The sequence below is a fragment of the Ipomoea triloba genome, chromosome 10, assembly GCF_003576645.1.
Source record: "Ipomoea triloba cultivar NCNSP0323 chromosome 10, ASM357664v1".
NCBI lineage: Eukaryota > Viridiplantae > Streptophyta > Magnoliopsida > Solanales > Convolvulaceae > Ipomoea > Ipomoea triloba.
Genome location: NC_044925.1, coordinates 937970 through 963647, shown reverse-complemented (window position 1 = coordinate 963647; position 25678 = coordinate 937970). Strand labels below are relative to the sequence as shown.

The window sequence follows — 25678 nt, the reverse complement described above, 5'->3', positions numbered from 1 at the left end:
GTATTGATAGAAATCTTTCTGATATGCATGAGTGAAAAGCTGAAATGAATCGAGAGGCAGATTCTTATATTGCACTTCCAAAAATTAAAGAATAAAAATATTTTGAATTTAAAACAATAAATATTTTTGTCGAAAGCCCTCTGATCTATAAAATTGTTATTTGCTAAAGTTAGCTGAAGGATTTCCGATTGGCATTATCCTCTCTCCAGACTCCAGTTCATCACATTTTAAATATTAAGACAATATACTTGAATTTTTCTGTGTTCACAGGTGTATTTTTATTGATTTGCAATTTTATTGTGTCAAAAGAAAAATGAACCAAGCAAGAGTAAGAACTGAATTGAAGAATTATTTCTTAAAATACAATAAAACCATGGAGTCAAAAACCATCCAAACTCTGATGTACATGCATAATCACTGAAATAATGGACCTTATATGTATCTCTCACAATTTACTGTCAATTATCTGCAACTGGGATATCTCATTTCGACTGCAACTCAATAGGTAAACTTGACATTCCATCTACCTGCAAGGTCGGCATTTAATGTCCAGTTGTTTTCTCTAATCTGCACATATGGAACCTGATACCACAACAAAAGGGATAAAAGCAGGAATGGAGTCAAGATAGTCATTCTGCTTTTTCAAACTAAAGGTCTAGTATGCTTAAAAGAATTATGGTTATGGAATAGTTGGAAAATGCTCAGTAAAGATCAGTCTAATCTAGATGGGAAAAGTGGGAAATTCTTGAATAGAGTGGAAATTTAGACCAAAAGTTATAATGTGATAGAAATGCCAAATGCAGATTGATTTTACTAAAAGGAAAACTTGATGTAGTAGGCAAAGTGAATGGAAATGGAATTTTCTACATATTAAGTCAACTTCAGCAGAGATACCATGAAAAAAAAAAGGTGCTAAAAGAGTGCTAAATAAGACCATCTCAAAGATTAACTGAAGATGATGTGGTGAAAATGTACCTTCTCAAAGGCTTCGTAGCCAATTTTGATTCTTAGGTCTTGGTCTTTATTAAAGTTCAAGATGTCCCAAACAAACTCAGCTGCCCCACTTGATTTCCTCTGTCAATGTTTGAGATTCAAAAATACAGGAAATAGGCAAAAAGAACCAGTTGAGTGAATATCAACACGTTTACTAGAGTACTAGACCTCTTTCATAGGAATCCATTCACACTATGCAAGCATTGACAAGATTACTACTCTATAAATACAATAATACCAACCAAGTGAACCAACACAGACTCTTAGTCTCTTACACATAAATTATATTTTCATTTAAAAGTACAAACCTGTTGAAATTCTTGATCTACATCACATCTCCCCTTGATTTGAAAGTTAGAGTGCCCATAACTGCTGACACGAAAATATTTCTTTCCACGTACAGTGTATCGAAGCTTCTCCTTCCGATCATATTGCAAACCAACACCAAGTGTTGAAGATATCTACAAAAAATTTTCCAGTCATTGAACTTCAGTAAGCAGTAGCAAATAATTTATTAGTTATATTGTTCTAATTGGATTCCTCTTAATCTTTTTTCCCTTCAGCAGGATAGTCAGAAACCGTTACAGCTTTGTCCAGTCCACGAAAGATAAAAAGCAAGAATAGGAGCATATACATTTTGATAAAAGTGTCTTATCATTGCACTTAAGTGACTCGGAGCTCCGGTCTTTGTGTCTAGCTCCCCATGAAGCTGCCAATCATTTAGGAATCACATGAAGAAGAAAATATCAGTAAGTTGACACATACTAAATCTGCAAATGAATGTGACAATCAAATAACCTCAAGACCAACTGAAGTATACCCTTAAATAAGGTCTCACATTAGAACCTAGTGAGTTGAGCAACAAGTTGGGAAGAACTCCCATTGAAACAGGGTCTAATAGCAACTAGACACTAGATTAATCAAAGCCCAATAGACTATAGGGATTAGGATACTGGTGGCCATGGTACTGAATCTGGTTTTCACAGCATCATACCCTACTACAGTGGTTGATGCTCAAATTACCAAGACTCAATTCACATCTCAACATGAATTGATCACATGATATTCATTCAAGCAAAATTAAGCATCACCAAACCGATGCATTCATTCATCTATACTCAACGACAAGAATTGCATACATAAAAACATGTTAATCTCACTAAAAAGGACGCGAATATGGAAATTAGTACACCAGAAAGTAAATTTATTTTGATTCAATAGCAGTAGAAATTCATGGTTCCTGGAAACAACAGAGTAAGAAACCAAGCAAATGTATCAAACACCTTAATCTGAATACAGAAAAAGGCATGAGAATAAAAATTAAGAACAGTAGCAGTGACAGTACCTGCAAATGAGTGAAGGAGTCGAGAGGGAGTTTCTCCTTGGCATGAAGTTTCAGCGCCTTGGAATCTCCGTCGTACCTAAGCGAGGTCTCCATTTCTACAGATAGTGAGCGGTTTTGCTCTTCTTGGGAGAGAAGAAGGTGTAGATAAGCCCTAAAAATGGCGGATAGTAAGAGGGAAACAGTACGATAATACGCTCAGAAACTCCCCCCGGCCCCCTCTTCTCCCTGTCTCCTTCACTGGCACCGATAAAGCATGCTTACTATTTTTATTTTTTTTTGAAAAATACTTTATTATTTATAATTCAATTATCCTATTTATGAAAGTATCACTTTGCCCGTGAGCAAGTGGGTCGAATATGATTTTCGTAACAAAACATTATGTATAAAAGTGTTCGATTATTACCCATAGTCTTTGGTTGAGTTCGTTATCCGGATAACCTCTCATGTAGAAAAAATCACTTTCACTGTTTTTTTAATATTCGATATTGTAACATTTTATTTAATTATCCTATGTAATGAAGCATTATGAACCTATTATAAAATAAATAAAAATGTATATGATGTACATTTAATTTAGTATTTATGTACATTAAAATTTAGGTTTATGAACATATGGAACATAATATAGGATAATATTACGGAGTATTAAATATGATGCACTAGTTTGACATATTGCTACACCCTTAAACCCTTTGCAAATAGCTGGCCTATAGGCCATGCCATTTTTTTTTTTAAATTCAAATAAAGATATTAGAAATAAAAAATGTGTGAAAATGTAATATTATTTTATTGACTCAGTAAAAAGTATTGTTAGAAGTATTATCCGTCTATTCCCATGAGTCTATATGTGTGTAGGCGAATCTGAACCATTGTATGCTTGAAACCAATGGTTGAACCATTGTATGTTTGAAACCAATGAATGCTAGAAACCAATGGCTTAAATTTTGCCAACTGTGAACTTCACTCACGCACAGTTGACAAAAATCTAGAATTTTAAACATTCAATGACCCAAATCTGTCCACACGGACTCATGGGAATGGATGAACTCACTTTGAACAATGGCCTTTTTCTAATATCTATAGGAATGAGAGGTTTAAATATTAGATCCACAAAGACATGATTGATTTGCTCATTCAAAGAAAATTACCAAAGGACTTTCTTCAGATTGAATGGTGGCTACTTTGGCATTGCAAGAAGAATTTCAATTAGCTGAAAAAGATGTCCAATGAGTTATGACATTCATCTCTGGAATTCTAGTCTAATGTACACACTAATGGAGAGTGAAGGCAAATCTTTAGAAAACTAACACTGCAAATCTAAACTTTTCCTGTTTGAAGAGAGAAAAAAAAAAAATGTATCTGAACAAGTTTCTAAGCCTTATTGGGGCTTGGAAGAAAACTGGTTTTGCTGGGAATCACTGGGAACAAAGACAGGGAGTTGACCTCCTCTCGGCGGTCTGCTTCGCTGTGAGCCAACGGAGCTTATACTGCCAGCTGTTGTCCCTCGTGTCACTCGCTCATTCAGCAAGGGGCCGCCAAAAAATATAGACTGACCTGTGTATGTTAGCTCTGTACCGGGATGTTGGGAGGAAGAAGCAGTACCTCTGGTGGCAGCACTCACGAAATGGCCAGCGTCGTGATCCCAAAAGATTGATGACGATCCCGAAGTCTCTGAAATGCCCGAGTTCTTCCACGATGGTAAAGGAGCTCCGCTCACATCAGTCGCTTGGGACGACACGGGTGAAAGAGCTCGGGTGGAGGAATGCTGCCCGAGTGGAGATGGTGTGAGGTGAGGCGGGAGCGGGCTGCTGAAATTGCTCACACTGCGGCCGCATGATTCAATGTCGTCCCTGCTTGCGCGGCTTGGTGGATAGGAGCTCTTGGAAGGGGATAATCTCGACGTCCCAGCTCTAGCATTGTGTTCGTAATATCCCCGACTGCTAGTCGGACTGCTTTTCCCACTCATACCACTGGATAAAGTATCGCCATCATAAGGATGAGGCCGCGAACCAATTGGGCGCAACACGGAAGACGATGCTCTCGCCTTTGCACCTGCTCTGATCGCTTCACTGGAGTCTAACTTCGCCAGCTTCCACGCACTGATTTTCACTGGACGGTGTGAAGTCTTTTTATCCTTTTCTGCCTGTACCGTGTCTGGATCAACTGTCGATGGTACACGCCCTGGCTCAAGATGAGGGATAATCTCATCCTGTGTGTTTGCAGGTGAAAGGCGTGTCAGTACATACTACAAACGCAATGTCTCACAGTTCAACGACTATACAAGAAAATAATTTATGATATAATTAAATTCAGTTTTGAGTTGAGTTAATCACTCTATATTAGAATGCAATTATCATAACAATCAAGAAAAAATAGCAGTATAAGAATGGTGCATCTTTCAAGCATTCATTTGGTTAGCGTTATTGCATAAGCCATAAGGGTGTACAAAGGAGGATGCTTCTTCGATCACATATGTGACTTCAAGATAGAGTTCATCCTTGTAGAACGTGTGGTCAAACATTTTTTTTTATATTAAAATGTAAAAATCACAACAGGAATTTGAGAGAAGGACCTTACTAGGTGACTATCGTCGAACTATAGAAGTAAAAAGTAAAAGAAATGGGGACAACTCTAGCCAAATTGGTCAGGCTGTTGACTTGATAACCACAAGGTTACAAGTTCGCTCTCAACAAGAGCGGTCTATTGGTCTTCTTAGTTTGAGCCGGTCAGCTATGTCCTATGGGTAACCTAGGCAGGTTTATCCCTTGTGGTCCTTTGCCGGCTGAGGTCACAAGGCGGGGTTTACCCAGTGCACACCCTCAGGTAGTGACGGTTGGTTTCTCTCGTCACCCAAAAATAAATAAATAAATAAATAAATAAAAGAAATCGAGAAAACGAGCAGAACCTGATGATCCATGAAGATTCGTGGAGGAGTACACCAAGCACCTTTATAGGGTAAGCCCAGCCCAACCGAACTTCTTCCACTTATACCAGTCACCGCAGAACTTGTTGGTGATGAAGGCAAACTTTGCTGATCACCTCCATCTACTGACGGCCCAGGAGGTTCACTTTGGTTCCTAATAGCAACAACATACTCATATGTTGTGATGCCCTGCAACAAAACAAAAATAACCGTTCAATGATCTCTTTGCGGTGTTTGCATAGGTCCACCAATCTATCAAATATAAACCAGACCCATACACAGGATAGAAAAACTTGCCTTACGAATTAGAATAATGTGGAAAAAGAATAATTCAGCTAATGGCACAATTGCAAGAAATGAAACCGCCGTACACAATGCCTGAAATGCAACCCAGGAAAAAGACAGATACAGTGGTTAAAATTTGCAAGTTCCAAATTGAACTAGAAAAGGGGAGACTAACCAGGAACTATATAAGTTCTCTAAACGGCAAAGGTAAGTAATAGAATATTTTGTAACTGCATACATCTCAAAATAAATTAAAACAAAACAAACAAAAGAGACCGCTTTCAGTAGCTTTCTCATATATGATATTCATTATTGCTTAAATGCCACAATGATGCTATGCAACCAGTTAATGGTTCCACAGCTATTTGCAATTCAAATCTGAAAAATTCCAATTGTTACACCATGGACCAGGGTCCATCTTGCATTGGTGCGCCTGATTTAAAAATTGTGTCTAAAGTTAATATATTCTATACCTGCAGTTCACCATTTATGTGCCTGTAAATAAATTGAAGACACATAACATGTTAACTACAGACACATAAAATGGTAACCACATGCACATAATTTGTTAACTGCAGGTACAGAAGCAAACACATAATATATTATCTCATATTATGTGTCTATAGTTAACATATTTTGTACCTGCAGTTAATAGTTTCTGCTGGTAGTTATCATTTTTTGTGTCGTAGTTAACATGTTATGTACATTCAATTTATTTACAGAAACATAAACTGTTAACTGAAGGCACAGAATATGTCAACTGCAGACATAATCTTAAGATTATTTTGGACCATGGTCCACAATGCAAGGTAGACTCTGGTCCATGGTATAATTTGCCGAAAAACTCTGATTAGATGAAGCACATAAACAAAAGGACAAAGCTCAAAGCACAATATTAAAAACAATGGTGTAGGCTACATACCACTACCGTAGCAAAAGGGGGTAGGGAGAATCCATCTCCAAGTCTGTCCCTTATATGATTCTCTGTAGCCCTTCTATCAGTAAAACATCTAACAAGAACAGCAATGCCCACGCCAAATTCAAAAACAAGCTGACACACAAAGAAAAAGTGTAGGTCAGAGGATGGGGGATGAGGGGAGAAAAAATAAAGATGCATGCATAAATATTAAAAGTAAAAAACAAAGGAATAAGGGTCAAATAGGCCACCGAACTACACACGAAACTGCAATTAGGCCATCGAACTAAAAAACAATGCAATTGGGTCCCTGAACTACACAAATTCATGCAAATTAACCCAAAGTGACTTGTTAACTTGATCTTCCGGTTACCAACTTTAAAAATAATATTTTAAAATAATTTTAAATAAATAAATTATTAAAAAAAAAAAAAGGAGCAAGTCAATTGGGTCCTTTTTTTAATTTTAAATTTTAAATTTAATTTTAATTAACTATTTTATTTAAAATTATTTTAAAATATTATTTTTAAAGTTGGTAACCGGAAGATCAAGTCAAACAAGTCACTTTGGGTTAATTTGCATTGATTTGTGTAGTTCAGGGATCCAATTGCATTATTTTTTAGTTCAATAGCCTAATTGCAATTTCGTGTGTAGTTCGGTGGCCTATTTGACCCTTATTCCAAAAACAAAATGCAAGTATCATTGTGTATTTGTGTTGAAAGCTTACCCAAAACAGGCTTGTTGCCATTAGGCATATAAATGTGACATAATTTCTTCTTCCCACACAATTATTCAGCCACTGCATGAATTTTGACATCCAATTAGAACATTAGATATGAATATGACAATAACAATAGGAAAAAGAGCAGTATTTGGATGAGTTGTGTTTCAAAAAATGAGTTATAGAAAGACATAGAGGAAAGCCCAAATTAGCTGGATATTATTTCTATAAACAATCTCCTGAAATGATAATAATTTGTTAAATTTTCCTGTGTTCCCTTTATACATGAAACAACATATAAAAAGGAGAACCAAAAAGTTCATTATTTCAAATTCTAAATTGGAACTCACACGGCAGTGATGATCAAATCCATCAACACATTTGTCACAACTTCTGCAGTGTTTGCTGAATTTGCGAACCTACAAAGGAAGAGGATCATGTGATGCTCTTGAATAGATTCAATATGAAAATGGAGTAGACTTCATAATTAAAGACCTTAGCAGAAAAAGTAAAATATACACTTGATGCAATCCAACAAAAGAGAAAGCAAAGAACCTCTTAGCAAAATGCATTGGGATGTCAAGTGAGATTATTTATTTTTATTAACTTGTGTTTTTCCTTCCTTCTTTTTCATTATTCTTAGGCGGGAAAAAGTAAGGGAGGGAGGTGACCTAGCCAAGTCAAAATAAAGCATTTGAAATCAGTTACGTCCACCCTGAATGCTTGAAAACTATTGTCAAGTAAAAGTAATCTATCTGAAATTTGCTACATATCCCCAATGCAAAAATGTCTAATGTATTGCAGAAAGTTCAATTAAATTGAAAACTATTCACTATTGTCAAGTAAAAGTAATCTATCTGAAATTTGCTACATATCCCCAATGCAAAAATGTCTAATGTATTGCAGAAAGTTCAATTAAATTCCAATCCACAAAGATGGTATACCTCAGCATTGCACAATGTGCAGAACAAAGCTTCTTCATCTCCATTTTGTTGCTGCAAATGATCATCATCTTTGCGACAATCTTCCTTCACAATACAGCAACAAAGAAACTGTCCAAGTGTTGCACAGAACCCTGAATCATTTCTAGTATACCTTCCTCCATTTCTCAATTCTTCCTTGCTTGGGTCATCGTTACCAGACAAATCACCTAATCAGAAGAAAATACACAATTGAACTCAGAAAGCACCACAAAGGACTAACAAGCAGTAATTCAGACTCTCATCTTCACTGTGTCACAACATAGGTCTACTGCAACATTGCAATTCAGCAAATTGGTCTATTAGTTAAAAGTGCAGTCTACTGACACAGCTATGTAGTCCAAGGATCATAAAAGTTTATTCTACTTCAAAGTCCCATGTCCCATGGAAGCCATTTATAGGATGCATAATCATTCCTTCTTCAAAATTGCAATAGGCACTATTGTATTATGTATTGTTTGCATCCATAACCAAATAAATTACACATCTCTATAAATTCGCATACTCAAAGTAAACTTTATCCTTTCTGGTGATGTGTGCATATGTTCAGAGAATAATGCTATATCCAAGCCACTAACCAGGCGTGCCCATCTCATCAGGTTCAATGAGAATCCCAGGATCAGCAGGATCAATGGCTGTACATCTTACATAGAGAACTAGTACAGAAAATGCCTGACATTCAAAGGTAAAAATGTCAAAGAAAGTAAAATGCAAATGTGAAATAGAAATTGAGCCAGGGTTACAAGAAAACCAGCAAGCATGATATTCACCAAGAAAGAATAGACACCAATTGCTATGTACTCGTAGATGTCCTTTCCAAGGAATGCAGCGAAAAACGCATAAAACGCCACCGATAGCAAGAAGTAAACTGTTATAGCAACAACCTGCAATGCTACAATGGTGAGAACCAACCTGCAAGAAGAATCTAACAGCAGTGCCGGACATCCTTAAAGCAGAGGTAAGTCAATTAAATCGTTTGTAATTGTAGCATTATACTCTTCTTTTTAAATCGAGCACAGAACCTAGTTAGCAACAACTGTTTAATTCAGAGAATTCTTGTGCAGCTTTTATGACAACCAAAAAAAAAAACACATTCACACTCCTACAGCATGGATTTCTGATCTTCAAAATCAGAACCTTTTAGAAGAAAGTGCTCCTTAAAAGAAAAACATTTTGATTGAAAAATCATTGGAAAAATGGCATCAATTATAAGATTTAATTCTAAAATTAAAGAACATAAATGGTACCCAAAAAAAAAAAATTAAAAGTCAGAAACATCACATTCAATTGGTGCCAGAACAAAAAGGTGGGGAGCAACAATAGCATAATGTCAACGTCAAAAGCAACCTAAATCCAAAGGTACCCACAAATTAAAGGCAAAAAGAGTGCGAAAGAAGCTAACATTAAGAATTTTCCATATGAATCCCAGGGAAGATGAAAAACGCAAGAGAAATGAACCTGGAAGGAGTGAGCCGGGAGTTGCCAGCCATGACGGCGCGCCATGTCGAAAAACTAAGTCAAACCGAGTCAGCCAACACCATTTACACCTGCAACTGAATCGAAAGCTCTGCAGCGATCACTGGAGCCAGAGAGTGTGGTAGGGGGTGGGTACTGGGATTCTACTCCGGACCCAGATGTCCAAAACTCGAATTAAGATAACCCATTTGCTTGAAATCAGTTACGGGGGTTTCTGGAATCTGGATTAGTAAGTTGTAAAAATGTTGAAGAAGACGAAGACGAAGAAGATTATCCTTTTAACTTTCCTTCCCCTGCAATTCTTATACTGCTCGGAAAGTCGGAAACACTCAAAAAGGTGGACTGCGACGGCCGGCTGTCCCAACTCCTCATAGGTTTTTGTGCTTTTCCAGAAAGAGAAATTTAAACAATACCTATAAATAAATATTCCATTTTATTTATTTTCTTAGTTTAACTTTAAAATTTAAATTTGAGTAAATACCCAAAATGTCCCTCGACTATAGCATAATTCACAAATTAGTCCTCAACTACTGATTGAATCCAATTAAGTCCTCAACTATTCAAATTTTACCTAATTTAGTCCTTCGTCAATTTCTCCGTCTAAAGCTCGTTAACTCAAAGGTTATATGGGTAATTTACCACAAGTCCGATCGATCACATTTCCTAAAGACCGCCGAGTCTGGAATTCGATGCGGCCAGTTAAGAGGGACTTGATCTCCTCTAGCTCAGACATTGTAAGCAAGCAGGGGTGATTGCGAACATCGTCACTGTTCAAAGACACAAGGCCGCCCACGGTAGAAGCAGAAGCTGAGGCTGCGAAGAAGAGGGTTGCGCCGAATAAACTGGAAGGGAAACGACCTGAGAAGAGGTGGGCCGCGGGGGAAGAGTGGTTAGAAGGACCTCGCGAGAAGTCGGGGAATAATCCTGAAGACGATCGTAAAGGTGGGATATCACCACTCGAGGGGATTTTCCTCGTCGGGGACTTCCATCCCCTCCCCGACCTTCGGCCGCCTCGACCTCCCCGGGTGACCTCGTAGAGTTAGCCGAAGACGCGTCTGTTGGGGTAGTTTCCACCACGTCGTCATAGTCCCGACTCCCGAGCAGAGGCATTCTGACTATCTGAATCCGACATCGTGAATTCCTTATAGGGTAAGAGAGTTCGGGTTTAGCTCAAGGGGCCCAACCACGAGTGGACTAAGCGCTAAAGGTTCGCACAAATACTAGAAAGCACGAACGCAAAATAAACGAACAGCCGAGAAGTAAAGTAACTCATCCATCCTTAACCAAAGGTAACAAAATTAGATAAAGATAAATTAGATATTATCAAATTAAGCTATTCCTAAAAACTCATAAATAATCTAATAATAGGGTATCCATACAGAAAAAGTATATTATTGAGAAATTGTGAGCCCAACATGTTATACACCATCACAATTAATTTATAAAAAAAAAAAAAAGAAAAAAAAAACTCCATGTTTTGTTCCCATGGACATAGGCACACTACTGGATGATAAGTGTTAATTCTTAGTATTTTTATGTGCATAATTGATATCAAACTCATATGATTTAATGCTAATTTGAAGCTAAGCATGTGTTTATTTGATTCATTTGTGTCATTTAGGTGATTTGGATGCATTGGCTGTAACATCATGTAAATTGAAGCTCAATTGGATGTGTTTTGAAGTCACCTTGACACAAAGGCGTGTTTCGAGAATCATGATAGGTCAAGAAAGTGTAAAAGAGCTAGTTGGGAGTATCATGACATGACTCAGGGATCCAAGATAATAAATGAGATGAAGAAATATGCATTTTGAAGTGAAGAATATGGGTCATGCTGGCATTTACATCATGACTGTTAGCGTGACTGCATTCTCCTTTGCATTTTTCTTTGTCAAACGATGTCTCGATATTTTGAGCATATCTCGAGCTAGAAGTGTTCAAATGAGACGATTCAAGTGGCATTGGAACTGAAACTCAAAGGGCTACAACTTTCATGCAAATCATAAAGGCTAGTTCGGAAGTCTACAAGGTGAAAAATGGCCTAAAAATCAGAACTGTTGTGCAGAGTGGGTGGTCACGGTCGAGTTCATAGAACTTGACCGTGACCTTTGAAACCTGCGAATTATGCTAAAAAGTCAGGGTGGAAGTCACACCGTGAGGTAGATCATGACCATGGGCCCAAAATCAGTTTTAACTTGCATTTTTGGCGCGATTTGAGGGTATAAATGGCCCTAGATAATTCTTTTTAGAGATGATTCATTTTTCACGCTCTCTCCAAGTTTTTTTTTTGGAGATAAAACATCTCCAAACATTTCATTTTTGTAATCAAACAACATTTGAGGAATATTTGAAGATCAATTCAACTTGTAATCAATTCCAATTGCAATTTCTAGATTTAATATTGCATTGTTCTTCACTAAAGCTAAGTCTAGCTTTCTTGTATATTTTGCATTTTCGTTCTTCAAATTATGATTGCAATGTCTTTAATTTCAGTCCATGTTTAGCTAGATTCAATTAGGGATTAGATTAAGTCATCTTTTGTGATTGAATTGCGCTATGAACTAGTGTAATGACTTTGATGATGGCCCTAGTTGTGAGCTTGGAATTGGTGGTTTGTATTGACTCTTTTATGATTGTGGCCAAATTGTGCAAGAGGTGCTTGGAAAAGGTCTTGTCACTATGAGAATAGGGCAACACCATAACCACACCTCTCACTAATCTAACTCACATTTGAGAAAAGGGAGTTGGAAGGAGACATGAACACCATATGTTTGATGGATTGCTTCAATTGGCTTGAGTCACCATGAGAGTGGGTCTAAATTCCAATTGAGAGCACAATCTCCACGAGAGTGGCATTGGCATTTAGTAGTGTCTCTCTAGTTCCCTTGTCTGCATTACATGAGCTCTAACCACTATACCATCCACACTTAAGTGACCTATTCCAAGCCCTTTGTTTTACTATTGGTTGTTAATTACCTTAGTCAATTGCTTTATCATTGCACCTAGTTGTTCCTTAATAGTTTGCAACTCACTCTTGAACTAACTTCCAAACACTCTACACTTTTGTGCTTAATCACCTACTATTCAACACTCTTCTGGTCCACTCCTTGAGACGATGTCCGGTGCCACATAAATCATGTGTTCGATCTTCATTTTCCTTTATTATTGATTTCTTGATCTCATTTTTCTCAGCATATGAACTCACAAAAGCCAAATTATAATATCGTGGACCTTGGGGCATAAAACTAAACCTGCAATGCACTAAAATTTATTTATATTGTATTATGGTTCATGTTACCAGATGAATTTTGAGTCCTAGATACAACGACTATTCCATAAATCATCTTATGTTGGTAAGTGGTAAGTGATTATATATAGAGTAAATAATAAACAGTATAGCTGCATGATTAACTGATTATAATGAGTAATTAAATCATTATAAAGTTTAATTTGGAGATGACCTAATAAAAGTAAAGTAAATTATAAACATAAATATTGTAGCTGGATGTGTAAGTGACTATAATGAGTAATTGACTCATTAATTATAAGCTTTTAATTTCAACATGTCCGGTGGATAGTCTAATCTGCATTAGCCATGAGATTAAAGCACCAGCAGCACCATTATACTCCAACAGAAATCAACTCTATATATTAATGAATTAAAAGTTACTAAAATTCTATATCATCATCGTTTATATTTTTTCCAAAAGGCTGAATCCTCAACGGGCTCCTGCCCCAACCCAACAGAACATCTGAAAGGATGTAAATCATGGTAACTCAGTTGAACACAAAGACTAGACATTTGTTTACTACGCACAAGAAATCTCTTACTTTGAGAGGTTGCTCACACACTATCGTTGGTGAGATATATAACAATATTGTACGGAATATTTGATAAAGTATATATATCTTACATTTTTTTTTTCAAATATATTAGAGATATAACTTTGTCAATTACAAGATATATTAATAATAATTTTTAAAATTATTGTGATTGTTACCGTTGCAATTCCCTACTAAGGAGTTAAATGCAGTAAATAATCATTGTTTAATAATTGTGTAAATGATTAAATAATGACAATTAATAACTCTCATTTACTCAAATAAAACGGTTACAATGTAGTGGTTATTGCACTTTTTTTTTTTAACATAAATGATTATTGCACTTAATTACCTAGTTTGTAATGTCTAAGTCTCCACTTGACTCTTTAAGCATGGAATCTTGAAATGTTTTTTTTTTTTTTTAAATAAGTTTAAAATTAGTTTTGTTTTTTTAAAAAAAATAATTTATTTCCGATCCTTCAACTAAGATAACATTTTTACTTTTGATCCTCAACTATTTATTAAACAATTTGTGGCATTTCAACTGTTTTCAATCAATAATTAAAGTTTAATCTAAAATGTATACAATACTCTTATAAGAAAAATGGTACGCTTGGCACATTTCAAACATTTTTTTAAATATCAAATTTGGTCAATTATTGTAAAAAGTCGAAGGGTCAAAAGTGACCAAATTGGTGGTTAAGAATCATATCAATTAAAGTAAAATGCAATAATCGTAAACCAAAAGTGACATTATCTCTTCAACAAACAATTTTCAAACCTTTGTATCTGCTTCGCCTAGCAGCACAACACTTGTATTGCTCTCCCACAATTTCATTATCACAGTTTAGGCTACTCCTATTTCGCTCACTGCTACTACAAGAATCGCTTTTGCTTTCTTTTCCTCTGTCTACTAAGATGTTTCAATTCGCCAGATTGTCTCTTGCTTGCCCATGGATTCAGCAGCAGTTCAAAAGGTTGCCATATTCGGGAATCTTCAGATCTATGCTTATTTTCAACTCTTCAAAGCATTTTGTCGATTACTACGCCCTTCCTCGTCTCTCGGTGCCTAGGTATCCACCGTAAGCCTTTCCTTGTTTGAACCTCGCCCTTCACTTTTAAGACTAGCATGTCATCCTAAGGTGCTACTAAATGGATGGATCTTATAAACGAATGAGAAAATTTTGACTTTTGTAATAAGTGTACTATATGTTAAAGAGTTATAAATCAACTTTTTTTCTAAGTAAAAGCCAAGCTCTGTAAGTGTAATTCAAATTGAATCCAAATTGATAAGATGATAATATCGAATGATGTATGAAAAAAGCATAAATGCTTATAGGTTGTAATAAATACATTGAAAACAAGTTTATCTAAAAGTGGAGTTGTGTGCCGACATCAAGTCTAAAATGAATGATTAGCAACTAGAAAACATCATGGGAAAGAATGAGGTATAATGCTGCCATCATGGAAGAATAATGTTCAGTAGTGCCAAAACTCAACAGATTATAATAAGGCGCCAAGGCGGTTTCAATAATGGATGAATTTATTCAACAAAAGTGATGATAATATAAACCATGTGAGGGGTTTAGGTAGTAATAAGTGCTTCATCAATTCATAGTTGAGATCGATTTGACTTGTTGGCTGCTCGTAGCCAATTCTTTTATCATTTTAACTTGGATACAAAGAAATTATTTTTTTAATGATATTAATTTGTAAATTTACTGTTTCAATTATTATTTCTTTCCAAAAGGTTGAATCCTTAATCCTAATGATCCACACATCCCGATCCGACAGAGCATATGAGAGAATGTAAATCATGGTAACTCAGCTGAACACAGATGTTAGACATTTGTTTACTGTGCACAAATAGCCCTTCAATCATTGATCTTTATTCCCAAACTCCAATCATGTGACCAATTGAGTTACTTATGCCAAGGTAACTCTTTCGATTATTCAATATTAGCCTTGTAAGGACTAAGGATTATGTAAAACTCAACACGGATGGGCGTTTCAATTAGGAATCTCACAACAATATCAAAAATAACACAAGATTTGAAAATACAAATATCTCAATAACGAAAAAATAAAAAAGATAAAAGAATACCCGAATTATTGTGAATTTTTTTAGTTCTGAAATGGAGAACATCAATTACTTAACATAAGTACCATTCACTTTGAATCAACTGAGTAGGGTGAGATCATATTCTTCTTTAGTTCATGGATGTACATAGGATTTTGCAAGGGTGAAAAACTCTTTCTTTTTTTTTTTTTAATGGAAATTGAAGTCTTAATTTTTGTTGTCTGAAGAAAGAGGGAGTGTATATGAAAATAAGAATTTATTTAATGATGAGATCAGGAAAAATAAACTAAAAAGAATTATTAGTATTTGAAAATCTGATAACCTAATTTAATTAAATAATAAGTTGGTATACGATTTAATGTGGTATTCTTGGAATACCTAATCCAATTTCAATTCTTTAATATGAACTAAATATATTTCTCTATAATAAAGCAAGAGACTTTTGGTTTTAAAAAAAAAATATGTTTCTTGCCTAGTGAAAATGACAGCATTTAGGGATTTATATGTTTTTTTTTTAAATATAATTTATTGCTATATGATACATTGATGGTTCAGTTGCTATAAATAATGTTTTACCGCAGATGTAAGTCTAGTGCATTTCACTTGACATCTCAAGAAGTCAGACAAAAAAATAACCATAGGCGGAATGTTCATTCTTGCAAGCGAGGCGAGCCCTTTAAGTTTAAAGAAAACCATCAAGTTGAGCCTTGTGAGAACGTATGAATTGAAGTACCTAGCAGACTAACACTCCCAAGCTCCCAGCAACAATAACATTCACACATTTTTATCGTTTAAATAACATTAATACTAATAACATTCACACAAATAAACACAATAACTCAATAAGCAATACATTTCAAGCAAATAACTAATAACTACTTAACTAAAACGCAATAAGATAATAATTAAACAACATCCAACTATCCAAGTCTAATTTTCCAACTAATCAAACTAGTGAAATCAATCACCAAGCATTCAAACTTTCAAACAATAATACACTCAAATTACCGGTTGGCTGCTGGTGGTTCTTGGGAGTTGGGATATTGTTGCTGGGCGGCTGGAGCCTGGAGGTGGGTGACGTTGTGACCTGCTGCTGTTGGGGCGGGAGTGTGCGTAACCTCCTACTGCTGTGCGTTTAGAAATTTGGGGCTGGGGCCTAGGGTTAAAAAGTAAAATTTGAGATTTTTTTTTCGCTCAGAACGACGTCATTTTGAGTGAAAAATTCAAATAAAAATATTACCCGCCCGAGTTGACCGACTCAATTGCCTAGAATCCGTATACCCTAAGATAATGATTATAAATTTTTCTCGTTACCTAAAAAAATTTATAATACTCCGTAATAATAATAATAAAACTATTAATAATTTAAAAAAAATACATAGTTTACTAGCCGATAGGAGATGGTCCAAGTTGTTATGCCATGGACCCGAGTCCATATTCACAATTTCATAACTCTATGTTCATAATTTCATAACTCCACGTTCAGATTTTCATAATTCCATGTTCACAATTTTATAACTCTATATTCACAATTTCATAATTCCATGTTCACAATTTCATAACTCTATGTTCACAATTTCATAGCTCAATGTTCACAATTTCATAACTCTATATTCAAAAGTTTTAAAACTCTATGTTCAACCGTATAACACAATTTTTGAATTTATATAACAAAATTGTGAATATAGAGTTCAAAAATTGTGAATATTGAGTAATGTAATTTTGTATTTCGAGATCTGAAATTGTGAATATAGAGTTTTAAAATTGTGAACATAGAGTCGGATCCACCTTGCAATGTGGACCCGGTCCATAGCATAATTTGCCAGATGGTCCTCCAACATTTGTATCCTAAATTACAAGGCTTACAAGGAGAAATTGTATTTTACTAGTTGAGCCCACTAACACAAGCCCATAGTTAGTTGGCCCTTCACTAGAGCTTCGGGTTGTTATGCCGTGGACCCAGGTTCACCTCGCAAGGTGGATCTGGATCTACATTCACATACACTATACTCGACATTCACAATTTGTAAACTCCACATTCACACATTCAAAACTCTATATACACAGGTCCTATACTCCACATTCACAACTTGAGAACTCCACATTCACACATTACAGGGCTACAAATTGCTAAAACTTCTTTAACTCTATTACAGATTCACACATGCATAACTCTACATTCACTATTTCTATACTCCATATTCACAATTTGAAACCTCCACATTCACACATTTCTGGGCAACTCTACATTCACACAATCATAAATCTACATTCACGATTTCTATACTCTACATTCACACTTTGAAACCTCTACATTCACACATTTTTGGACAACTCTATATTCAGCAATATGTTTACTAATTAAAAAAAAAAAAAGAAAAAAAAAAGAGACAAACGACGTAATTTTGGACCCAGGTCCACCTTCCACAGCATAATTTGCCTTGAGCTTCTTGGTACACATTTGTCATTTGATGGCTTGATGCCCATATCAGCCATATGGCATTTTAATATATTATTATTATTTTATAGAATAAATAGAATAAAAGAATAATAAAATAATAGTATTTTAATATTTGTTTCAAAAAATTTATTCTTTTACTTTGCAAAATACTTTTAGCTAATAGTATACAAAAAGTTCTAAATATTCAAAATTAATTATGAGAAATAAAATATTTATATTTTGAAGCTAAAATTTTTAATTTATAGATCACACTATTGTATGCTTTATGTAAATACGATTTACTTGAATGCCACAGTGGTATCCCAGTGATATCCCATCTACCCTTTATGTTTCCGAAGTATTTCACACAAAGTTTTGAAGTATTTCCATCTCATGGACTGTCTTAAAATTATACTCTATTGTGACACGATGAATCTCCAATGTCATTTAAAGTCATTACAAGATTGCCCACAATTCCACTTCTTCTTTGCTACCTGCACTATTATTATGAGTAAAAGCCCATATCTCATAGCATTGAAAATTATAGCGTGGACCACTAATATATATTTATTTTGAATATATTGAATATTCATTTTTAATAAGATGATAAATATAAATTAAATTATAATACAAAAATTCAACTATTCAAGCATTCAAACTCAAATGATACTCTTTATGTCCCATTTTATTTATCTTATTTATTATTCATGGGTCAAATCAACACTTTTTTCTTTATTTATTTTCTTTAGTAATTTTAACGTATTTTAAATTTCATTTATTATGTTTAATAATACGTTTAGTGTAGTTTCTAAATATATAAATTGTATATAATAATACTAAATTTAATATTATGAAAAATCAAATTAAAAATAATTTAATTAAGTCTTGTTAACTGAATTAGACACACAGTGGAACATAGTATTAATTTTGTTTGTTAATGTTAATCCACCTTTAATTTCAAGTTATTTTAAAGTTTTTTTTTAGTACTAGTGACTGCTACAATGTAGGATATGTTGATAAGTATTTTTTCAACTTGCTAAACTTCGTGTCACAATACTATTTACAGTAATTTTAAAGTTTATTGTTTCTTGATTTCTTGTAAACAACGCCGAAAAGATCACAAGATATCAGTCCCGGCATCGAGTTCTTCACTTCTTCTCCCTCACTCTGAATCGGCTTATTGACAAACCCATCTTCTCACCTCAACTTCCGACAAACTAATGGCGATGGCTCTATCCAACTCATTGGTTCTATCCAAATCCAAGCCACTGCATTTATCATCTGGTAATTTATACTCCCAATTGGTTTCATATTCGGAATAATCTATTTTCTGAATTCTGTTTTGTTTCATTTCTTTGCTTTCTCTTTCTGGGCTTCTTAAATGGTAAGAAATATATCAGATTCTTGGTGCAATAAAGAAAGATCGAGGTTTAAATGTGGGAATTTTAGCTTTAGAGCATACCTCGTCAAAATTGAAACTTTGGGTGCTCTTCTTTTGTTGTTATAGATGTGGTGTGTGTTAGTGCATCTGTAAGCAGCTGATTCAGGTCAGTTATTAGAAAGAAAAGCAAAGACTAGGAAGAAAATGGTGGGGAGTTTTGTTAGTAGAATGAGGGAAATGTCTGATGAAATTAATCCATGCCTTTCTGGCTATGGTGTACTACTTTTACTTGGAAAAGTGAAAGTTTGGAACACAAAAGAAGCCCAATATTTTAAGAGCAATAAGAAAATGCTATGTCCAAATCACAGATGTGTATGTATGTGGTTGTGTTTGCATTTGACAAAATTCAAGCTTGGCAATTGGCATACTTCAATTTCCAGGTTGGGAATTGATTGTGGAGAAGTGGAAGTGGTTTTTCTAGTTATACAGCGATATTTTTGGCATACTTAGATTTTTTTTTTTTTTTTTTGCATTATTTGATGGGTTTTTCTTAATGGATGAATGGTCCACCGGGGACCTGGGCAATGGCTCTTGACTTATGGTAACAAATACATCCATTGCTTCAATACTATGTGTTTACTTTAAAAGGGCATTCTACTTTATCATCTCGTTTTCATAATTCATTGTTGTAAAACCTTATGGAGCTTCTATTGTTTTCTCCATTTCTGCTGCATTACTGTCTTTGAAGTGCTTCTATTTGTTATAATGAGGGTCATGATTGGAAGGATCTTTGGTATTGTATTAACAAGCATTTTGTGAGCTTCTAAAACTTGCTTTAACTATGCATATCTGTAAGCATATGAATGTGAAGTCACTAAGTCAGGCATTTTTGTTCTCATGAACAATGCCAATCTGTTGTCTATCTCATAAGTGATGGGTGCTTGACAAATATGTATATGAGGCAAAGAAATTTACGGCATTGGTTGGTCTGTTTACATCTGTCTCTCTCCCGCTCTACACTTCAAATATTTGCCACAAAGTAGTATAACTTTGCTACTTATTTTGTGCCAGGCTTTTGTCTGAAGTCAGTTGACCAAAGTGTGTGTCCCACCACATTGTCTTTTAATCCTAGGCGTGCCAGAAACTCGTCTGTATCGGGAAGTTCATTTGTTGTTCAAGCAAAATATAGGTACACCAATATCTTTTGGCTTTGTATCAGCTTGTAATTCACTGGTTTTCTTTTATTTACTTAGCCTGCACAATTTTTTGCATGATTATGACTGTTTTTAGTTCACACTATAACGTTGAGAAAAGGGATTGACACTTTGCAAATTAATAATGAGGATCCAACTTTGAATACTGGGATAGATGTGGAAATGGCATTGAATAGGATAAATTATAGTTTCACTTCCTTTCCATGCATAATGCATCACTGATATAGTGATATGTGAGAATTTATTTGGGCAATATACTCGTGTAGTGAAAATGATGGTGGGAACTCAACCGCATTTGTTGGTGGCTTCATTTTGGGAGGATTAATTGTTGGTACACTTGGTTGTGTCTTCGCACCACAGGTAATCATGTTTACGAGCAAATTGCTAGTTTTACAATAGCAGCTAGCATTTAAAGTTCTTTCCTTTATCGTGATGAGTTACTATATTGGTGAATTTATGCTAATCTGCTGCATATTTGATGACAAGTAGATGAGTTACTTCATCGTATTGAACTTATCCTTCCTTTGCTGCAGATCAGTTATGCATTAGCCGGAGCTGATAGGATTGATAAGAAAGACCTAATGAAGAAATTGCCAAAGTTCATATATGATGAAGAAAAAGCGCTTGAAGTAAGCAGATTTTCTGAACAATTCGTATGCCAGCTAGGACATTAATTACATTTTCTACGTCTTCTTGCTTACACATTCATTATATACATGCCTTCTCTCCTTTCTGACGTAACTGGTATTGTATTTTATCTCCAGAGACAACGCAAGAAACTGGCGGAGAAGATTGAACAGCTTAACACTGCTATAGACGACATTTCTTCTCAGATGAAGCACGGCGACAGCGATGAAGCAGTAGTGAACTCTGAAGTCGGAGCTGAAGTTGGTTTATAAGAACGCTTTTAGTGGTTTTTACACATTTCAGAAGCGGGAAGCTATCAACTTCGTTCTTAGCCTAGAAGTTCTTGAGGGGTGATGAAATTGATCCAACTTTCACTAGTGTCAATGTGTCATTGGTACTTACTATCACATACTTTCTAAATTCAGGAATAAATTGTAAATTTCATCCCCTTCAATTTTTTCTGCTTTATGACTACACTGGTTGCTGCTTTGAACTCTTGAGCACTTGTAATGCTGCTATATGTTGTAGTTTCTTTTGGTTCACAAAGAACTTTTAAATTCCAAGACTCAAAACTTCAATTCTTGAAAGCAGATTGTTTGAATCAGAATTGAAATTTTGCAGGCTGTGTAAAAATTGAATATTGCATGCCACTCTAGGTCTTAACTCAGCCTATTTATACACAATGGTGGCCTTGCCCTTTGAGCTATCATACTGTATACTCTCTGTAATTCGTGTGCCACTACTCCTATGGTAGTACGGCAAATTATGCCATGGATCCGGGTTCATCTTAGGTTCACCTTGTAAGGTGGACTCAGGTCCATGTTCACAATTTTAGAACTCTATGTTCACAATTTTAGAACTCAAGACGTGTTATTGGGCCACGGGCCAGACTAATCTCAAACTCCTAGAATCTTTGTCCAAGAGTTGTTAAAGGAGGTAAATTGCGAGTCGCCTAGACCCCTGTCATTGACTCTGTGTACAAAGGATTTATCTTCACACTTCTGCCAATTGGGGAAGCCCAATCTCCAATCTAAGCCTTAGTTTCACTATGTTGGTGGTGGAAGTCGAACCTTCATCCTGTTGCTGGAGTGCTAACTTTAGGTAAGATAATCGACAACTTGAGCTAGCCCTGCTGGGCCATTTAGTAATATTTAGTAGTGGAGTGGTCCGCATGATTATTAGGATCAACTCAGTCTCTAGATGTCACTTTCTCAGCTGCCTTGGAGTCGTAGTTCAACCCAAAACACAAAACCCCCTTCAGTGGTGAATAGACTGTAGTCCCTTGTCAGCCAGAAGAATACCAAACAAAAAAAAAATCTAATAATGGAGCCTTATTTTCTTTGCTTGGTAGCCACTTATTCAAGGACTTATATGCATTTACTCTTGACTTTATAATCAATGTGAATTACAGTTGCAATGAAAATTTGGTTATGAATAGCATAAAGTCCAAGGTATATGGTATATATTGTGAGGGATGGAACAAAAAAAGGGGTTGTCAACTATCTGTGGTTCAGATTTTGAAGGTTATACAACAGGACAAGTGATCTTATCTCTTTTCAATCTCTCCACTCAATCCTCACCACTCATTTACTTCAATCCCAGCCCCCTGGTTTTATTCAACATTTTTTTTTTCAACTTGGAAACAAAGACAACATAAATACCTGCTAAAGAAACTGGAACTAAGTTGTTCCTGAAGTTTTAGTTGCAGCCATGGCTTCCCATGCAGGAGCTTTTGTTTATTCAAGAATCCCAACAGGCACAAAGCTCCACTCCAAGACATACCCAACTCAATGCTTCTCCAAGGTCATCCATTCTTCTCTCTTATTCTGATCACTGTAAAATGGATATTCTTGTTTTACTGGTAATTTTTCATGATTGTTTTTTTTTATTTGTTTTGGTTGTGTAGAAACTGGAAGTAGCCGAGTTTTCGGGTCTCAAATCGAGTGGAGGTGTGACATTTTCCAACAGGGAAGCTTCTTTCTCTGATGTTGTGGCTGCTCAGCTCACTCCCAAAGTAAATGATCTCACCCATCTTTAGTTTCTTTCAGATGTTACTTTTGAACTGTTGTATAAGGCCATGAGTTAGACTAGCTAATTAATTAGATACAGTCTTTTAATGTGGTTTGGCCCAGGTTGCTTTAAAAGCAAAAAGTCCTGGTTTGAAATGTGCTTCTCGATTTAAATCGCTGTTTGGTAAAGGTTTATGATTATGGATCCTGAATAATCAATCTATGATCAACTAGCTGATAAAAGGTGCTGTACAATTATGATCCATAATCTCACCAAACATGTGGGAAGGAGATTACTTTATACTTTATAATCTCAACAATTTGATTAAATTGGCTTTATTGGACACTACCTTTATGGCTTTATCTATAATATGTTGTTTAATACCATCTGCAATTAGGCTGCAGTGTCAGCTCCTGTGAGGGGAGAGACTGTTGCCAAGTTGAAGGTTGCGATCAATGGTTTTGGACGCATTGGTAGGAACTTCCTACGCTGCTGGCATGGCCGCAAGGATTCACCACTCGATGTCATTGTTGTGAATGACAGTGCAGGTGTCAAAAATGTGAGCAGAAATCGGTACAGATTCTTTCTCGGCCTTTGCATTCCTCGTTGTTCACTGACTGGGAAATTTGCGTGTGAATGCAGGCAGCTCACTTGCTGAAGTATGATTCCATGTTGGGAACTTTCAAAGCTGATGTGAAGGTAGTTAACAACGAGACGATCTCTGTTGATGGGAAGCTTATTAAGGTTGTGTCCAGCAGAGACCCTCTCAAGCTTCCCTGGGCTGAAATGGGGATTGACATTGTCATTGAGGTATGCTTCTCTTTGGCATTTTTAATCGGAAAAAAAGTCTCAATTCAAGATTTCTCATATCAAAATCTTCTGCAACTTAAATATTCGGTGTTTTAGTTTGCACCAATGAGGCTAGAAGTCTGAGACTACATTTGATCCCGGCCAAATTGTGTTGCATACAGGGAACTGGTGTGTTCGTTGATGGCCCAGGTGCGGGAAAGCACATCCAAGCGGGAGCCAAGAAGGTTATTATCACTGCACCGGCTAAAGGTGCTGATATTCCAACTTACGTCGTTGGTGTCAATGAACAAGATTATGACCACGATGTCGCTGCCATCATAAGGCGAGTGTTACCATCGATAAACTGCTGAATGGTCATATCAATGAACACTTAGCAATTAACATTTTGATTGATTGTTTTTTTCGTCATTGCAGCAATGCCTCTTGCACTACTAACTGTTTGGCTCCTTTCGTTAAGGTCATGGATGAGGAACTTGGTAAGTTAACCTATTTTTCTTCTCGAGAACGTTTCGTTCTGTCAAAATTTCATCACATTCTGTTTGCAGGTATTGTTAAGGGAACAATGACAACCACTCACTCTTACACTGGAGATCAGGTAAGAACATATACAAGCTAAGCAAGAAAATGAGAAATGTGCTTTTTTTTTTTTTGGCATTTTCCAAGTTTATAACACAAAAGGGTAATTGGGATTTGTATTGATTGGTTTTGGTTGTGAGTACAGAGGCTTTTAGATGCTTCTCACAGGGACTTGAGAAGAGCCAGAGCTGCAGCACTGAACATAGTCCCAACCAGCACGGGTGCAGCCAAGGCGGTGTCTCTGGTGCTACCGAAGCTCAAAGGGAAGCTCAATGGCATTGCGCTTCGCGTGCCAACGCCCAACGTCTCAGTTGTTGACCTCGTCGTGAATGTGGAGAAGAAAGGACTCACGGCTGAAGATGTCAATGCAGCCTTCAGAAAGGCAGCCGACGGCCCTCTTAAAGGCATATTGGATGTCTGTGATGCCCCTCTGGTTTCTGTTGATTTCAGATGCACTGATGTTTCCTCCACCATTGATGCCTCTTTAACTATGGTGATGGGCGACGACATGGTCAAAGTCGTCGCCTGGTATGACAACGAGTGGGGATACAGGTACGACTCCAATGTCAGATTTCAAGTCATCTGTCATAGTTTTCCTGCAACGAAACATTGAATGTTTTGATGTTTTTTTTTTTTGTTCGATTTGTAGCCAACGTGTCGTTGACTTGGCACACCTAGTAGCAAACAAGTGGCCAGGTGTGGCTGCAGCTGGAAGTGGAGACCCCTTGGAGGACTTCTGCAAGACAAACCCTGCTGATGAGGAATGCAAAGTCTATGAAGCTTAAACCAGTCCTTTTTTGGTGCAAAACCAATGGTTTTAGAAGAGGTTTTCCATTATTCATAAATGGTCATTTTTTTTTCCTGTCAAAACTGAGAAGGGGAATATAATTCAAAGACAATGATGTTGTACACAGTTGCTAAGTCTTCTGTGGAGTTTACTTTTCCTGCAGAGACAGATTACCATTCAGCATAAAATCCATGCACTTCTATGTACAAAAGCTTATCTCAACTTTCATATATGCATGCTTAGCACACATAGGTTTAAACCCTAAATCTGAGAACCCCTCACCCCTGCCTCG

General features: G+C 36.1%; 4 protein-coding genes across 4 annotated transcripts; 2 read left to right on the top strand and 2 right to left on the bottom strand.

The window, feature by feature from the left end:
• Window positions 1-314: 314 nt before the first annotated feature.
• On the bottom strand, window positions 315-2585 carry LOC116032699 (outer envelope pore protein 21B, chloroplastic-like). Its single transcript, XM_031275394.1, has 5 exons — window positions 2339-2585; window positions 1628-1702; window positions 1302-1454; window positions 976-1074; window positions 315-582 (listed from the first exon to the last, which is right to left on the bottom strand). The coding sequence occupies exons 1-5, from the start codon at window positions 2429-2431 to the stop codon at window positions 499-501; spliced, it is 504 nt and encodes a 167-aa protein (XP_031131254.1). The 5' UTR covers window positions 2432-2585; the 3' UTR covers window positions 315-498.
• A 941-nt stretch (window positions 2586-3526) lies between these two features.
• LOC116033688 (protein S-acyltransferase 21-like) lies at window positions 3527-10014 on the bottom strand. Its single transcript, XM_031276444.1, has 10 exons — window positions 9622-10014; window positions 8934-9047; window positions 8742-8835; window positions 8128-8333; window positions 7534-7602; window positions 7190-7261; window positions 6469-6597; window positions 5559-5639; window positions 5244-5450; window positions 3527-4547 (listed from the first exon to the last, which is right to left on the bottom strand). The coding sequence occupies exons 1-10, from the start codon at window positions 9664-9666 to the stop codon at window positions 3717-3719; spliced, it is 1848 nt and encodes a 615-aa protein (XP_031132304.1). The 5' UTR covers window positions 9667-10014; the 3' UTR covers window positions 3527-3716.
• A 9059-nt stretch (window positions 10015-19073) lies between these two features.
• LOC116031959 lies at window positions 19074-21810 on the top strand. The gene is made up of 5 exons (XM_031274334.1): window positions 19074-19265; window positions 20434-20551; window positions 20843-20936; window positions 21110-21205; window positions 21341-21810. The coding sequence occupies exons 1-5, from the start codon at window positions 19202-19204 to the stop codon at window positions 21473-21475; spliced, it is 507 nt and encodes a 168-aa protein (XP_031130194.1). The 5' UTR covers window positions 19074-19201; the 3' UTR covers window positions 21476-21810.
• A 1024-nt stretch (window positions 21811-22834) lies between these two features.
• On the top strand, window positions 22835-25597 carry LOC116032742 (glyceraldehyde-3-phosphate dehydrogenase GAPB, chloroplastic). The gene is made up of 9 exons (XM_031275447.1): window positions 22835-23006; window positions 23110-23217; window positions 23611-23772; window positions 23856-24023; window positions 24185-24345; window positions 24438-24499; window positions 24569-24618; window positions 24745-25151; window positions 25249-25597. Exons 1-9 carry the CDS (start codon window positions 22914-22916, stop codon window positions 25382-25384), a joined length of 1347 nt encoding a protein of 448 aa, XP_031131307.1. The 5' UTR covers window positions 22835-22913; the 3' UTR covers window positions 25385-25597.
• The last annotated feature ends 81 nt before the right edge of the window (window positions 25598-25678 follow it).

Excerpts from the sequence above, each read along its gene's own strand:
- LOC116032699 (XM_031275394.1), bottom strand. The coding sequence starts at position 2,431 with ATGGAGACCTCGCTTAGGTACGACGGAGATTCCAAGGCGCTGAAACTT. Across the intron at positions 1,703-2,338 it reads ACTCCTTCACTCATTTGCAG|CTTCATGGGGAGCTAGACAC; the intron begins GTACTGTCACTG and ends AATGATTGGCAG. Across the intron at positions 1,455-1,627 it reads TAAGACACTTTTATCAAAAT|ATATCTTCAACACTTGGTGT; the intron begins GTATATGCTCCT and ends AATTTTTTGTAG.
- LOC116033688 (XM_031276444.1), bottom strand. The coding sequence starts at position 9,666 with ATGGCGCGCCGTCATGGCTGGCAACTCCCGGCTCACTCCTTCCAG. Across the intron at positions 6,598-7,189 it reads TGGCAACAAGCCTGTTTTGG|CTTGTTTTTGAATTTGGCGT; the intron begins GTAAGCTTTCAA and ends TTTGTGTGTCAG. Across the intron at positions 5,640-6,468 it reads CCCCTTTTGCTACGGTAGTG|GCATTGTGTACGGCGGTTTC; the intron begins GTATGTAGCCTA and ends GTTGCATTTCAG.
- LOC116031959 (XM_031274334.1), top strand. The coding sequence starts at position 19,202 with ATGGCGATGGCTCTATCCAACTCATTGGTTCTATCCAAATCCAAGCCA. Across the intron at positions 20,552-20,842 it reads GTTGTTCAAGCAAAATATAG|TGAAAATGATGGTGGGAACT; the intron begins GTACACCAATAT and ends ATACTCGTGTAG. Across the intron at positions 20,937-21,109 it reads GTTGTGTCTTCGCACCACAG|ATCAGTTATGCATTAGCCGG; the intron begins GTAATCATGTTT and ends CCTTTGCTGCAG.
- LOC116032742 (XM_031275447.1), top strand. The coding sequence starts at position 22,914 with ATGGCTTCCCATGCAGGAGCTTTTGTTTATTCAAGAATCCCAACAGGC. Across the intron at positions 23,218-23,610 it reads CTGCTCAGCTCACTCCCAAA|GCTGCAGTGTCAGCTCCTGT; the intron begins GTAAATGATCTC and ends ATCTGCAATTAG. Across the intron at positions 24,024-24,184 it reads GGATTGACATTGTCATTGAG|GGAACTGGTGTGTTCGTTGA; the intron begins GTATGCTTCTCT and ends TGTTGCATACAG.